Source organism: Macaca fascicularis, chromosome 10 (assembly GCF_037993035.2).
Source record: "Macaca fascicularis isolate 582-1 chromosome 10, T2T-MFA8v1.1".
Taxonomy (NCBI): Eukaryota; Metazoa; Chordata; class Mammalia; order Primates; family Cercopithecidae; genus Macaca; species Macaca fascicularis.
The window spans coordinates 107,491,902-107,506,420 of record NC_088384.1 but is presented as its reverse complement, the minus strand read 5'-3'; the positions used below and the strand labels follow the sequence as shown (position 1 = coordinate 107,506,420).

Below are 14,519 nucleotides of genomic sequence, written 5' to 3'. Positions count from 1 at the left end.
AGTGGTCCAGAGGGGGCCAAGCCGCTCTTTGCTTCTTAAATCTCAGTGTCTGCTCCCCGCCACAGGTTACCCAAAGCTAACAACGATGCCAACACTCTCGCCCCCATTTTTCTTTGTGTATCATGTGGGTGATTTCTACTGCCCAACCCTGATAAAAGCTAGGGTCTCCCAAGGGACCAGTGTTTGTGCCGAGCTGCATTCAGAGAAACATTCTTGTTGCCAGGTGGTAAGTGAAAACTAATTTCTATCTTCAGGTAGCTGAGCCACACTGCTCTGCTACGTAATAGCTGCAGAGCCTGGGTTTGTTACTTCTCGGAGACTTGGTTTCATCATCTGTGTAATGGGGGTGGTCAGTACCTACTTCTTGGGATGACCGTGAGGATTAAAAAATTATATATGCAGGCTGGGCGCGGTGGCTCACACCTGTCATCCCAGCACTTTGGGAGGCCAAGGCCAGTGGATCACGTGATGTCAGGAATTTGAGACCAGCCTGGCCAACATGGTGAAATCCTGTCTCTACTAAAAATACAAACTTTAGCCGGGGGTGGTGGCAGGTGCCTGTAATCCCAGCTACTCAGGAGGCTGAGGCAGGGGAATCGCTTGAACCTGGGAAGCGGAGGTTGCTGTGCTCCGGGAGACAGTTGAAAGCCAGACTTGATTGGAAAAATTCTGAGCAAGTCCTATCAATTAGGAGGTGGTGTTATTCTTTCGCCCAATCATTCCTCCTTGAGATTTTTACTGAGCACCTACTATATGCTGGGCTCTGTCCTAGGTGCTGGGGATACAGCAGTAGACAAGAGAGATGAGGTCTCTGCCTTAACGAGGGTATTACGAACCAGTGAGGGGTTGGTGTTAAAATGTCACAGGTTTCAAGATACAGGGTTCTGGGATCTGATTCATGCTACTCCGTCCCAAAAAACCAGGACCACAGGAGCCATGCACAGCTGAAAGGCAGTGCCTGTGAAAGCTTGCCTGCGAGGCTGTGACCTATCTGATGCCAAGCTTCTATGAACATGGCACATGCAAACAGACCTGCTGTGGGGCACAGCAAGATGACATGTGTGAGGTCATGGTGCCTGCACACCTGCAGTTCCTTAGGAACTCGAGGTGAACGTGGTTGCCCGCCTCACATCTTCCTGAGTGGCATCTCCAGTCCCGAAGAGCAGCCTCTGGTACTGCTCTGTTGGCCTCGTGTTGCATGTGGATCTGGGGTTTGAAAGGCGTCATTGAAGTCTAGTGGTGGAGGGTGGGTTGGGAGAGGACAAGGAGGATGCCTTACGGCCCCCAGAAGCTGATTTGCGGGACATGTCCTGTCTGGTGTTGCTTGGTCGGCGTCGGATGCATTTCTCTTCCTGGAGCTCAACTCAAGGCAGGTGGTTCCTCTTGCCATCTTGGGGCTTGGTGCCTTCCTGGCCACAAACTGATCTGCCAGTGACACACTCTCCTCCCAGTGAACCTCTTTTACTAGAAACCAGAGTCTCAGAATCACCATGTCTACTCATCCCAAGAGCTGGGGACAGTTTGGCACGTGGTGTGGCATCTTTCTCGTAAGCCCCGAGGTCTTGCTCATAAAATGGCTGGTGGCGGGGTGCTTGTGAGTCTGCTGTCTGGGCTGGTTTCCGGAGGCCTCTGGTTTGCAGAGAGCGTCGGTGACTCACACTACTCTGCAGGTCGCCAGCCCAAAGCAGTCGGCACACACTAGGGCACAGTGAGGCCTGGGAGGGGCCCCTCTCAGCAGGATGTGAAAACGCATCTCTGAGAGCATGGCTGATCTCAGCCCCGCCTACTCTGAAAATGCAGAAATAGCTTCCAAGGTGAAAGTGCTTTGGTGGAAGAGGGTGGACTGGCCGTCATCCATTCAGTCTGTTAACAAGCATCCTCTGTGTGGCGGCTGAGACACACTGCTGCTGCTAATAGAAACAGCTACCACTTTTGGTTATTTCTTAGCTTGGTATAATGCCATGTATGTGCATTCCCATATTACAGATGAGAAAAACTGAGGCTCAAGGACTTAAAAGATTGGTTCTGATTCCCAAAAGAAGTAATGTGGTGCAGAGTTATGATGTGTCTTGCACGTTTGAAGAACTTTGCGTGCATTGACTCACTGATTCTCTCTCAAAATCCTTAGAAGCTGGGAATAGTTTTTGCCTACCTTTAACAGAGGAGGCACAGGGAGGGTTAGGATTTGCCTCAAGTTTCATGAAAGGATGTGGCAGAGCTGGGATTTGGACCCCAGCCATCTGTGTATCCCTGTGACTCTGACCCCATGATGTGAGCCCCTCGCCAGAACAGCTGAAAAAGGGAGGAGCTGTTGACTGCAAGAAACAGAGATTTGAGCCTGATCATGGCCGGACAAGCAGGATTCAGATGCAGAGGAAAAAGAGGGCCTCCTAGGCATCAGCCAAGCGATGCAAAGGTGTGGCGGGGGGGATATCACGGTCTGCTCCTTGTTCAACCCCTGCCACAGACCAGCCATGGGAATGTTGGACCTAAAATAGAGGGATGCCCGCTTACTTGAACCTTGATGACTTCGCTGGCCAGACGCCTACCTTGTGAGCATAGACCGAGACTTTGGAGAGGAATGTATTTTGGGGACTGTATCAGTCAGCTCAGGCTGCATAACAAAATATCATAGACTGGGTGGCTTAAACAACAGAAATTTCTCTTCTCACAGTTCTAGAGGCTAGCAATCCAAGACCAGGATTCTGGAGAATCCTGTCAAGATCAGGTTCTGGAGAGGACCTGCTTAGGTCCTGGCTTGCAGACAGTCACCTTTTCTCTCCCATTGTGTTCTCCTGTGAGACAATGAGACTGACCTCTGGTGGCCCTTCTTCTTAGGCCACTAATTCTATCATGAGGGCCCCACCTTCATGACCTCAGCAAGCCCTAATTATCTCCCAAAGGCCCCATCTCCAAATACCATCGCAGAGGGGGTTAGGGCTTCAATATAGGAATTTGGCAGGTGTGGTGGGGGTATAACTCAGTGTGTAGCAGGGACTGTATAGGTGAAAGGTTTGATCAAGGGACAAATCAGGAATGAAGGTTCTGTCTGTGTATCCTGGGAGCTACTGTTTCTTAGGAACACCTGGTGCAGTGTCACCCATGAATACGGTCCTTGCTGGTCACTCCAGGTGGCCTTCGAGTTGATAGCAGTATGTGCAAGGGCCACGCCTGTGGATCTCACTTGGAGAAATTTAAGACAGAGCCTGGTCCCTGCTCAGATCTTGAGAAATTTCTTTGCAGGCAGCCTAGTGGCTTCTCTTGCCTGTGAATCTGGAAAGTATGGAGGGAGTATGGTTGACATCTCTTATGGGAAATCCAAGATTTAAAATACAAAAGATAGATCCAAAGGTTTGTGGAAGAAACTGTGACATGGCCAGGGATGCCTGCTTACAGGACGTGGGCTTGGGTTGGGCTTCGGGAGAATGTGGATGTGTTGGTGGGAGGGGATGTCCCATGTTAGGGCTGTGCTGTGAGCTGGTCCTGGCATATGTGAGTAAACATAGAATGATCTGGAAGGTGAACTTACGGGAGGGTGAGATGGAGACTGGGCTGGAAGATTCAATAAATATCCAGTGAGTTCTTTCCAAGAATCAGGGCCACGTTGGTATTTGAATTTGATCTCTATGGAACCAGGGGGTTTTGCACCTTCTCCCAGAAGAGGAGGAAATTTTACAAGTTAGGGTGGAAAGCCTTCTTACTGCTCCCACCTGCTAATCCACCTGGGAGTGTCTGACTACCCCCAATGCCATCTCTCTTGGATAAGCAGAGACATATACTCAAATGGCTTAAAAGAAATGTTTGGTTAATTCCTCTCACCCCGAGAGGGGGTTTATGGTATATATCTTCCCCAAAAATCAGGTATTTATTTTATTATCTCATTTGTGATCACAGGCTGATTTGTGGGTTTGAATTACTGTTTGTTTCCTGTGTCTCAATTCAATATAATAAGTGCTTTTCTTTTGCCTTTTTTTTTTTTTTTTTCCCAAAGGCAGCAAGTTATTTTGCAGGGCTTGCTCTCTTGGCTGATGTTTCTTAGCAGAGGGTTGGGGCTGAGGTGTTGATGAACTGGCTGAAGGACAAGGAAGTAAACTGTGGTTTGTTTAGAATGCTTTCCTGCCTGTGGTTGCTACTTTAGAAGCCGTGTGGTTGCTCGATAGGAGAGGTGCAGCTTAGTTGCATGTAATCAGAAGAAATTCTGCTGAATTGGAGAATAGAAATGGACTGTTCGGGCCCGAGTTCACACAGTTGGTTAGTCCTTCCTTGTCGGGTAGCTTAGTTTAGAGAAAGTTACCAATTGTTTCTCCCTAGATTGTAAGTTGACGTGCAATCATTGCAGAAAAGCAGACAATGGAGACGGTGGTAGCATGTTCTACACTGGCTAGGAGGGGGCATCCGACTTGCATTGTAGAACCACAAAACTGGACATCCCTTAGACCAGTGCCTGATTCCCATTGGCTCCACCATGGAGATGCACGCAGGGTTTCCCTTAAATTCCATCCCATTGAAACCTGCATGCCTGTGATCTCAGAAGTCTGGGAAGCTAGTTGTATAATTTGTCAAGGAGACAGATTCTTGGGTCTGTACTTTTGTCTGTAAGGCTATTTGTTGACCCCTTGTGTTTTTATGAAAATTATCACCATTGATTAAGCTCATCAGCGAACCACTTCTAATTTACATCCTAAACTATCATCTAGTCCATAGGACCAGTGGGATGACTCACCAGTTTATGCCTGGGGGCTAAAAATGCAAGGCCACTGTATAGATCTTAGGCTGGAACCTTGTATTAGGTTGGCGCAAAAGTAATTGTGGTTTTTGAAGTACCCCTGTGTCTTTGGGAGGATTTGTAGATGACACTTAAGGACCATGTAGTAAATCTAAATACTGCCTTTTCTCTTGATGTCCCATCTCCATATTACTGACAACTGACTAGCACATTCAAACGGATCAAAGGATTCAGCTCCCATTTAAACATGTAGGGAAACAGAATAGTGTTTTTGGTTATTGGAGTGGCCTCTTTTAGACTGGTCTTTGTCTCTTTCTCTTCCATCTTCTTTAGGGGACCATATTGTGGGCCTAATAAACACAAGCCAATGAGCCAGCTATAGCATCTCAGAGTCTCGCTCTGTTGCCTAGGTTGGGGCACAGCGACACCATCTTGGCTCACTGTAACCTCCGCCTCCCAGGTAGCAGAGGTTACAGGCACCTGCCATCACGCCCAGCTAATTTTTGTATTTTTAGTAGAGATGGGATTTCGCCATGTTGGCTAGGCTGGTCTCGAACTCCTGACCTCAAGTGATCCACCCACCTCGGCCTCCCAAAGTGCTGGGATTTTTGCTGGGATTACAGGTGTGAGCCACCGTGCCTGGCCTATAGCATCTCATTTAATCCTCACAGTGACTTTGCCAAGGAAGTGTTCTCTTCCCCGTCTTGTGGCTGAGGAAACTGAGGCTCAGGTACTGTTGAAGTGCTTGTGTTCCAAGAGCTTCTGATGTGAGTCTACATTTTAGCAGAGGCCCCAGGGCAGCGAGAGGATCTTTCAAATTGGGGAAACCCTAGCCTAGGAGTAGTACCCATAGAGCTGGGACCATATCTGGTCTCTACCCAATGCTAGGAGGCTGTTCCTGGACAAGTTGCCCCATCTTTCTCTGTCTTACTGACTTGACCTGAGAAATGGGACTCTCACCACCACCCCCGGAGATGTCTGTGAGGATGAAGGAAGGCAGAGCGAGCAGCCACCTGCGGAGGAGGGTGTTTGGCGGTGGTCTGGTCTCGAGTTGATTTCAGGCCTCAGTTGAATGAAGACAGGCCCTGCCTCTGTCTTCCACAAAGAAGCTGACAAAGAATGAAACTCCATGACTAAACAGGAAGCTGTGCCTCCGAATGCTGCAGACAGAGCCATCATGTGATGCTGACAGAACAGGGCTTGGCTTCTCGAGTCCCCTGAGATAGGGCCATTGTGCCCTCCACCCCCATATTAACACTGGGTACCATGCAGTTTGGTGGTCAAAGGTTTGGAGAGAGAACTCATGTTCTGCCTGGATGGTCTGAAAAGCCTGGTCCCTGGGGTTCCAACTAGATTTGAACGACTTCTCCAAGGGTATGACTTCAGACCAGTGCATGACGCCTGAGATCCACTTAAGTGCTCCTTAAATGAGTAGATATGGATAAAGTGAAAATGTGTTGGTCATTACCGAACTTTAGAGCTGTCCACTGAGCAAAACGGAGTGGCGTGCTCTAACATAAGTTCCAACAGGATCACCCTGCTGTGTAGGGCCGGGGGTAGCAGTGGAGGCTGTTGGTTTCTGGCTATCTGGGGGTCAGTCCAGAAGCATGTATGGGATGTGTGCTGTGAACAAGGAGTCAGGGGAACACACTTAGGTTGGCCTGACAAACTGGAAGGAGAGAATGTGTTTCCCACCATGGGAACAGGTGACACAGGGGAGGAGAGGAGGAGCAGGGGTGAAGATCTGGAGATTGGTTTTGGCCCTGTGAAGTTTGAGATGACCTGTGGGCAGGTAGATATTGCAATCTGAAGTTTAGGAGTGATGGTCTGGGTTAAAACTATTAATGTGGCCATCATCAGGGTAGAGGTGGTATTTTAAGGCCCTGAGTGAATTATCCGACAGTACTGTCTGCTCTTGGACTTGGAAGAAGTCAGTTTTGAGTGGAGACTGGGCAGTTTAGTGTGGGAGCTGCCTTAGGGCCACATCCACCTGGAAATGTTTGCTTTGGGAGATGGCCTGAGATGCATGGTCAGAAAAGGAGGAGAGATGAAGTGCTTCTTTTGCCCCAGGGCAGCAGTAGCCAACCCGAACTAGACAATTCCTGTTGGAGCCCAACATTTGGAAATCCAGGCCTCTGACTGCACAAGCGCTAAAAGGATCTCATTTATTGAGCGTTCTTTCGCCCTTGAAGATGAGATTTCAGGGAGCTTATGCCTCTACTTGAAAAAGCATCCTAGTTTACTTGACATTTCTAATAAGGCTGCATTACTCCCTGTAAGAAATTGGACTCAGAAAATATTTCTAAATCAGGCATTTGGAATGGACTTGGGTATTTCAGTTGGGCCATTGAAAGAGGATTGGGAAGACAGGTGTTTTGAAAGCCACAGGCATTGTACAGACGTAGAGAGGGGTTTATTTACAATAGACTCCCCAGGTCTCATTCTCTTCAAGTGCCTTTGTCGGTCTGATAGGGCAGGAGCTTTTTTCCATTGTTGACAAAAAACAGGAAGAAAATGTGCAGTTTTACGAATTTCCCTGACCACTGAGGTGATACCACTAGTAAGAAGGAAACTAGGGCCCAGTTTAGTATCTGTAGATGCCTGAAGGCAGATAACAGTTGAGTAGATCTTTAATGAAATTCTAATTTTCCTTTGACTGCAGCAGAAACTGGCTTTTTAATTTTCTCTTTGTAGTTGGCCATGATTTGAAACCCCACAGCAGCCCTTCTGTCCAGCTTGAACACGCTCCCCTTGGTCCCACACCCCACATAATGTAATGCACTTTGCACAGAGTCCCTCATCTCCATGATTATTACCCTAGGGTTGGGTTACTTCTGGCACAAAGGCGAAGATGTTGCAGAATTTTGGCTTGAACTACAGCCAAAGGGTTAAGTTCCCTCCTGGGCTTGGATGATATTGGCATGAGTTGGAAGTGTAAGAGAGATCAAAGGTGATTTTTTTTTTTCTTCTCAAAAATGATTTTGCAAATCTTTTTCAGAGCTGATAGACACACACCTTAGCTGGATACAAAACATAATATGAAACAGAATGACTGTGATCTTTGATCCGAGAAATCAAAGTTAAAGGTAATTGATATCTTCTGCTTCTCCTTTTGTTTTCCAGCTGTGTGTTTCCTTAACTTGAATTTTTTAAGTATAAGAAAACTTGACAAGCTGAAGGCCCTCTCTTCTCATTCTCCTGCTCTTAAGGGCTAGACCCCTCCACTTCGGAAGTGGACACTCCTGGGGACCTCCCTGAGAATCTCAGGGTTGGGCGGGAGAAGGGGGGATGAGGCCCCGGTAACTTGCATGCTCCCCGATTCCAGGGCTGGCCTGCATGGAAAAATGCAGCACCGTCTTTGGAGCCTGCTCCTTTTTGGTTTTGCACACTTGGTTGTGGGTGTCCAGTTAAATGAGGCTCTCCATCCGTGGCGCGTGTTCTGTACTGGGGAACAGCAGAGTGGGCAGGGAGGTCAGAAAACCTACCTAGAAAGCCACTCAGGAAGCCCCGCCCTGTGCTTAGGGCACTTCCAATCCTGATTCCCTCAGCTCAAGGTTTCAGCTCCTCCCGGGGGCTTCCTTGTTGTGGCTTTTGAAGTCTCATGATTTTGCTACTTGGTTTCTGGATTTGAAATCAGTCCCTTGAACTGCTTCCCAGGGTGCTCGGCTGAGCCCCTCACCCAACAGATGCACCTCGCTGGGCCTCCACAGAAGAGCCTGGCAGCTAAGACGACCCTACTGCACCAGTTTCAGGAGGCCCTGGGGGTGTGAAGTCCAGATGAGACATTGAGGAAGGTTGCATTACCTCTCTGTGCCTCAGCTTCTTAGATGCTGTTGCTGTTATTTAATCTCCATATTCTAATTGGAATAAACCAGTACACACAGTGCCCAGACCATCTTAGAGCTTATATTAGCACACCCAGGGGAGCTGACACTTCGGAAGCACGATTGCCAGAGGATGGGGCCTGCTGAGATGAACCCCTACTTCCCTGTGGCCGAAGGAAGCCCTGGGAGGAGGGGCACATTCTCCAACCATCTGCCACTCTCCGGCCTCAGGACTTCACGTCTGAGGAATCAGGATAAAAATGCAAGTAAAGTATCAGTGCTGAGGTTGTAAGCCCCTCAGGGAACTTGTCGAAGGGCGGTGCCTTTTTAATGTGTGTTTTGGGCTTGGGGACTTTGGCAAGCCAGCGGGCTCAGGCCTGTGACTGACTCTGTAGCTCTGACCAGTATGACCTGGGAGGGGACTTACTGCTGCTGCATCACTCTTCAGACCCCACCCACAGTTTCCAGCTACAGTCCTAGTAAGGGTTTTATGTTCTTTTCACTGAGCCTCACTCAAGTACGGCCAGGTTTCTCTGGAGAAGATGAACACTGGGAAGTTACTTAGTAAGTGCAAAGCAGAGGTCTGGGAGAGCTCTGTCTCAAGTAACAGGCCTTTTCAGTTTTGAGACGTCAGAGGGGAAGAGCCGGGCACGGTGGCTCACGCCTGTAATCCCAGCACTTTGGGAGGCCAAGGCAAGGTCAGGAGTTTGAGACCAGCCTGGCCAACATGGTGAAACCCCGTCTCTACTAAAACCCTGCATGGTGGCAGGTTCCTGTAACCTCAGCTACGCTACTTAGGAAGTTGAGGCAGGAGAATTGCTCGAACCTGGAGGCAGAGATTGCAGTGAGCTGAGATGGCACCACTGCACTCCAGCCTGGGTGACAGAGGGAGACTCAAAAAAAAAAAAGTCACGGGAAGGCTCAAGACCAGCAGGCCTGGTTGCTTAGGGAACTTACCTCTTGGCCTTCAGAGTCGCTTCGCCTGAGAACAGTTAGGACCAAAGGCAGAAGAGCGCAGAGAGGACTTCATGTGCTTTCAGCTTCACGCATCCTGACCCGAGCATGTGGGGGTCATGGGAGTGAATTCAGCAAGGCACTGCAAGGCAGAGAAAACAGTCAGTGGTGACTGGGGGTGGTGCCTCGGGCCCCCTCTTGGCTCTCAGATTCTTTGATTTGGCCTGGAGAATGCGGCCCTCTCGATTCCCATTCCAAGCCTGAGGAGTGTCTTTCTGGCCATGGCTTTGTGGCCGGGCCCAGGCTCTCGTGGGCACTCACGTGGTCTCACCAGATTTTAGAAAACATGCTTGAGGTTTGAGCGAGAAGCAGGACCCAACCTATCCGCTCCTTCCTGTTGCTGCTTTCTCAGGGGATTCAGTTCCAAAGTCAGCAGTCAAAGGGAAAGGGCCTAGAGTGAAATTCACCCTTGAAAGTCCTTTAAATTGCACCTGAAGTATTCATACATCTGTGTTGTTTTCCACATGTAATCCTGAGCAGCCATACTGCTGCAAACTGAAGTCTGGGAACCTCTGAGCTCTGGCAAAGGAAGGGAGGAGAAAGTAGATGCAGGTGCCTGGGCCTGGGCCTTTTAGCAAAACAGAAAACTCCTAGGGCAGAATGGGATCTAACTTAGCTTTTAGAAATCCAGTAAGAGGCACTGGCTTCCCCAGATGGCCACCCTCAAAAAGCAGGCAAAGAGAACACCCTGCTTTTTCTTTTTTGCCATTAGCATATATATACTAGGAGCTGACAAACTACAGTGCTTGGGTCAATCCTGGCCCCCAGCCTGTTTTGGCAAATGAAGTTTTACTGGAACACATCTATGCCCATTTGCTTACTGTCTACGGCAGCTTTTATGCTACACTGGCAGTGCTTAGTAAGTGAGAAAGAGCCCACAAAGCTGAAAATATTGTCTGGCTCTTTCCAGGAAAGTTTGTGGACCCCTGGTATATCATCTTTTTATGTCTGCAGCCATTTTTATTAGAATACTAATATCCTTCTTACTGAGTGGAAACACCTGTTTATAAATGACTTTGTCATATATACTGAAAATGTTACACTGTGTTTTGTGCGTAATTTTTATGTACTTAAGATCAGTTCACTTTTTCCTCTCCAGTTTCAGGCTTAGTAGTCACCCTGAGATCATTCTCCATCAGCCTTTTCAGCAGGACACCTCTCTGTAAGGATGATCAGAGGTCGAGAGCACCGTGGCAGACTCACAACTGCTGGCCTCAATTCTGTTCTGAGAGAGGGACGCTTTCTCCAGCAGAGCACTTGCCTTCATCACACGGCCTCTCTCTGCTGGCTAGGCAGAGTCTACTGGAGCCTTCCCCTGACTTCACGCAAATGACACAGAGGATTCTGGGATCCCCAAAAGAAAGAGGATCAATACTGTACAAGTTAATTAAACGGGCCCTGAGTTCAAATCCCAATCCCCCGTCACCTGCTAGAGTGTTGGTCTGCTTGTCTCTATTTCCCTATCTATAAAATGGGGATAATGATATTACTAGGAGCAGTGTGAGAATTAAATAATAGTCCCTGGCACACAGCTCTCAGGAGATGTGAATGGCTGGTATTCTTTTGTAGAGAGAAAGACTCCAAACAAGTAACAGATCAGCAACCCATTTGTCAATTGAAAAAGGAAAATCAGCTTCCTTAAACTAAGGGACCTAGGCTGATGGTGCAGGGTCCTTGGGGTGGGCTAATGCAAGCATTAAGCACCTGCTGTCTGCATGGTGCCATGCATGAGTAGGGCTACTTGAAAATTCAGTACTTGCTTTTGGAGGGAGTGAGGGCACTATGGCTGGAATGTGGGGCAGCTTCCAGCAAGGGGCAGCATTGGACAGGGGCAAGCACTGCACCTGGCCCCATTTGGGAACAGGTAGGAGGAGAGGCACAGTTGCTGGCCTAGGGTAGATTATTGGAGGTCTAAAGTGCTGATGGCAATGATACAGGAGAGTGGCTCAGCACCCAAACCTCAGAGGCCGACTTGGGGAGGCCAGTCCTGGCTGTGACCTGAAGTTTCCCAATCCCTTTCTAAGCTGCTGTGTTCTGTTCATAAATACATGTTGAGTACTTCCCATGCACCAAAGCACCATCTAAGGGATATGAGGGGAAGGAGAGCATCAACGCAGCAGGGGATAGTGAGGAGACGGGAGTGCGACTGGGCTGAGGGTGGCCACCAAGGGGGACTTTGCCAAGGAGACTGAGCCTTGGGTGATGTGAGAAGGAAAAGCATTAGACTGGGGAAACATGATGCTACCCAGAGGAGCAGCGTGAGGAAGGTGACACAAGAGGAGAGAACAGGGCTGAGTCGGGGACAGACAGAGACCAGGAGAAATGGCATGGTGAAAGGGCACTGGGGTTCCCCTGCACCCTGGTACTCGAGTCTGCAAATGTGGGGCCTCCCTGTGGATGCTGCATGAAGTGGTTGAGACGAGACCCTCTCTCAGAACTTAAAGCCCAATGTGGCTGTACTCTGTCACCACCACCTAGCAGGCATTTCTGTTCTAGAACTTTCTCCTTGTTGGTAGTCAGGGGAGCAGGCGCCGAGATTGCAGAAAGAGGCGGTTCCTACCCAGAGAGGTTTGGGCGGGAGTTGAACTCAGGGCCCCCTCACCACCCCCAAATAGCAAGAAGGTCTAAGTGCATAGGGTTACTGGATTTTCCAGATGCAGCTCTTCACTTCTACCTGAAAGTAGCTCCCAGAAAGCAGGACCGTTTCCATCCAAGGGGAGGGAAACACGCTTCTGTCTGCTTGAAAGTTTCCCTACTTCCCGTCCCCTGCCCTAGCCCTGTGTTCTGAGAAGGGAAACAGCCCTTCCAGAGGGCTTTGGTGCCAGTGTCTCTGCCTACCAGCTATTTTTAGAAAGCTGAGGCTGTGGAAAGTTTTCATTAAGGATCCACTCCTCTCACTTCCTAGGTTGAGAAAACAGGAAGCCCTTTGGAATCTGGGCTTTGAAAAGCTTCACATGAAGCTGCCCCGACCCCACCTGCCCCGGGCATTCAGCTTTCGCTACATGAGAGTCCTGTACAGCATGGTCAGCTCGTCACCCCTGCAGGAAGCACTGAGGGTCCGGGCTGACAGTCCTTATGCAGCTTCTGGTTTAGGGCCCCTGGGAGTCAGCTGTTACCAGGTACACAGTAGGTGCCCAACTAGTGCTGGTTAGCTAAATATATGAATTTGTCCTCTACATTCCTATTAGTGAATCCATTTCCACATGTTGGAAAAGTTATACATAATGTATGTATTTCGAATACATATCTAATACGTATATACTGGTCTACAAACCAACACTGGCTGTACACTGGGCACTGTGATCTTTACTTGCATTATCTCATCCAAGCACCTCAGCAACCTGGGAGGTAATATTTTTAGATGCAATTTACAGATGAGGAAACTGAGGCACAGAGTGGTTATGTCACCAAGGCAAGGTTCACCAAGCAAGGAAGTGGCAGAGGTGGAATTCTAACCCTGGCTGGCTCTAGAACCTGACCTCGCATGCCTGACGTTCTGGCACAAAACAAAGCCGATGGTTGCAAAGCACAGAATTCAGAGTCTAACATGAAGCGTAGGGATTTTACTGACCATCCCAGCCACTAGCCACTGAACACCAGGCACTGTGCTGGGCGCTATCACATATGTGAATGGTTAGCATCCTTACAACAGCCTGAAAAGATATGTGCTATGATTCCCACTTTACAGTTGAGCAAATTGAGGCACGGAGAGGTAACGTCATACAGCCAGAGAAGGAGCTGAGAATCAAACCCGGTTCATTCAGCTCTTTGCATTCCCCCGCCTCTCACTGTTATGGAGGTTGCAGACCATCTGGGCAGGGGTTTTCCAGGGAAAAGCACCCTGAACCTAGGAGGGCCCAGCTTTGACCATGAAGAGACTTTGGGCAACTCTGAACATTTAACCCTCAGTGACAATGTAACTTAAGCCTAAGGTGAGAAAAGGAAGTAGGAGGAGGTGTGGGAAGAATTCAGTGTCAGAACCAGGAAATGGAAAATGAACCTGCCTTTGATGGGACTCCCAAAGGGGTTTACATCCTCATCCCTTCTACCCCACAACTAGTCAATATGGTCTGCCTGCAAAACTGAAGGTGTAGGCATACCTCAGGGAGCATGCCTCACGGAGGAGCTGTCACCAATAGCACCTTCTTCTTTCCAAGAATGTTTCAGGGAACCTATTTGCAGGATCCACTATCCTAAGATCTCACCCAGTAGCCAAGGCGGGAGAAGGTAGCTTGCTTCTTGATGCCAGTGACTGGTACTGCTCTTGGTTCCCTGCTAGGAACTCCACGCATACTTCTGGGGAGGGGGGTGACCAAACTTTCCAGAACTGGCACATGATCCTTCACTTGGTTGTGCTGAAATGGAAACTATGTTTCTGTTGATGGCCAGTCAGTCTCTGGGGGGCCCTCACTTGCTCTTTGAAAGGGTTCCTCTTTTGAGTACTGTAAGTTTTATGGATCAAGAAAGAACCATGTTTCATCAGACTTAATAGGCATTTTCTGGATGTGGAAATAGTGGGAGTAGTTTGGTCCACAATAGAAAGCCTCAAGCACATGACATCAAATGCAGAAGAGGAGAAAGTTACTTCAAACATGCCCTATGGCTCAAATCCATTTCTGCCACAAAGATTTGAAAAAGTTGCCATTTGAGCAATTTTCACTAATAGATCTTTAGCACAAAATATTGTCTGAAAAAAATATGATGTAGGAAAGCATTCCTTGTATTAAAAATTGTCAAATATACAATCACAAGGAACAAAAAAAAAAGTATGTAAATAAATAGAGATGGGCAGAGCGGTTCATGCCTGTAATCCCAATACTTTGGGAGGCTCCGGTGGGAGGATCGCCTGAGCTCAGGAGTTCGAGACCAGCCTGGGCAACAGAGTGAGACCCTGTCTCTACTAAAAATTTAAAAAGGTAGCCAGGTGTGGTGGCGTGTACCTGTAGTCCCAGCTA

At 48.6% G+C, this 14,519-nt stretch overlaps 1 protein-coding gene and 1 long non-coding RNA gene across 11 annotated transcripts in view; one reads left to right on the top strand and one right to left on the bottom strand.

The window, feature by feature from the left end:
* Window positions 1–14,519, bottom strand: part of LOC123567155 (uncharacterized) — a 43,166-nt gene that overhangs the window by 3,601 nt on the left and 25,046 nt on the right. Inside the window, exon 2 of the long non-coding RNA XR_006689939.3 lies at window positions 9,508–9,646. This is a non-coding gene — a long non-coding RNA (uncharacterized lncRNA). The remainder of the gene's footprint in view (window positions 1–9,507; window positions 9,647–14,519) is intronic.
* Window positions 1–14,519, top strand: part of NFATC2 (nuclear factor of activated T cells 2) — a 176,596-nt gene that overhangs the window by 157,348 nt on the left and 4,729 nt on the right. For 5 of the 10 annotated variants that reach the window (XM_065523314.2, XM_065523312.2, XM_065523315.2 and 2 more), the window contains one exon: window positions 7,725–7,812. The exons of the other annotated variants lie outside the window; for them this stretch is intronic. In XM_065523314.2, the coding sequence (XP_065379386.1) occupies window positions 7,725–7,768 (44 nt within the window). In that variant the 3' untranslated portion in view covers window positions 7,769–7,812. The remainder of the gene's footprint in view (window positions 1–7,724; window positions 7,813–14,519) is intronic. 10 annotated transcript variants of the gene reach the window in all.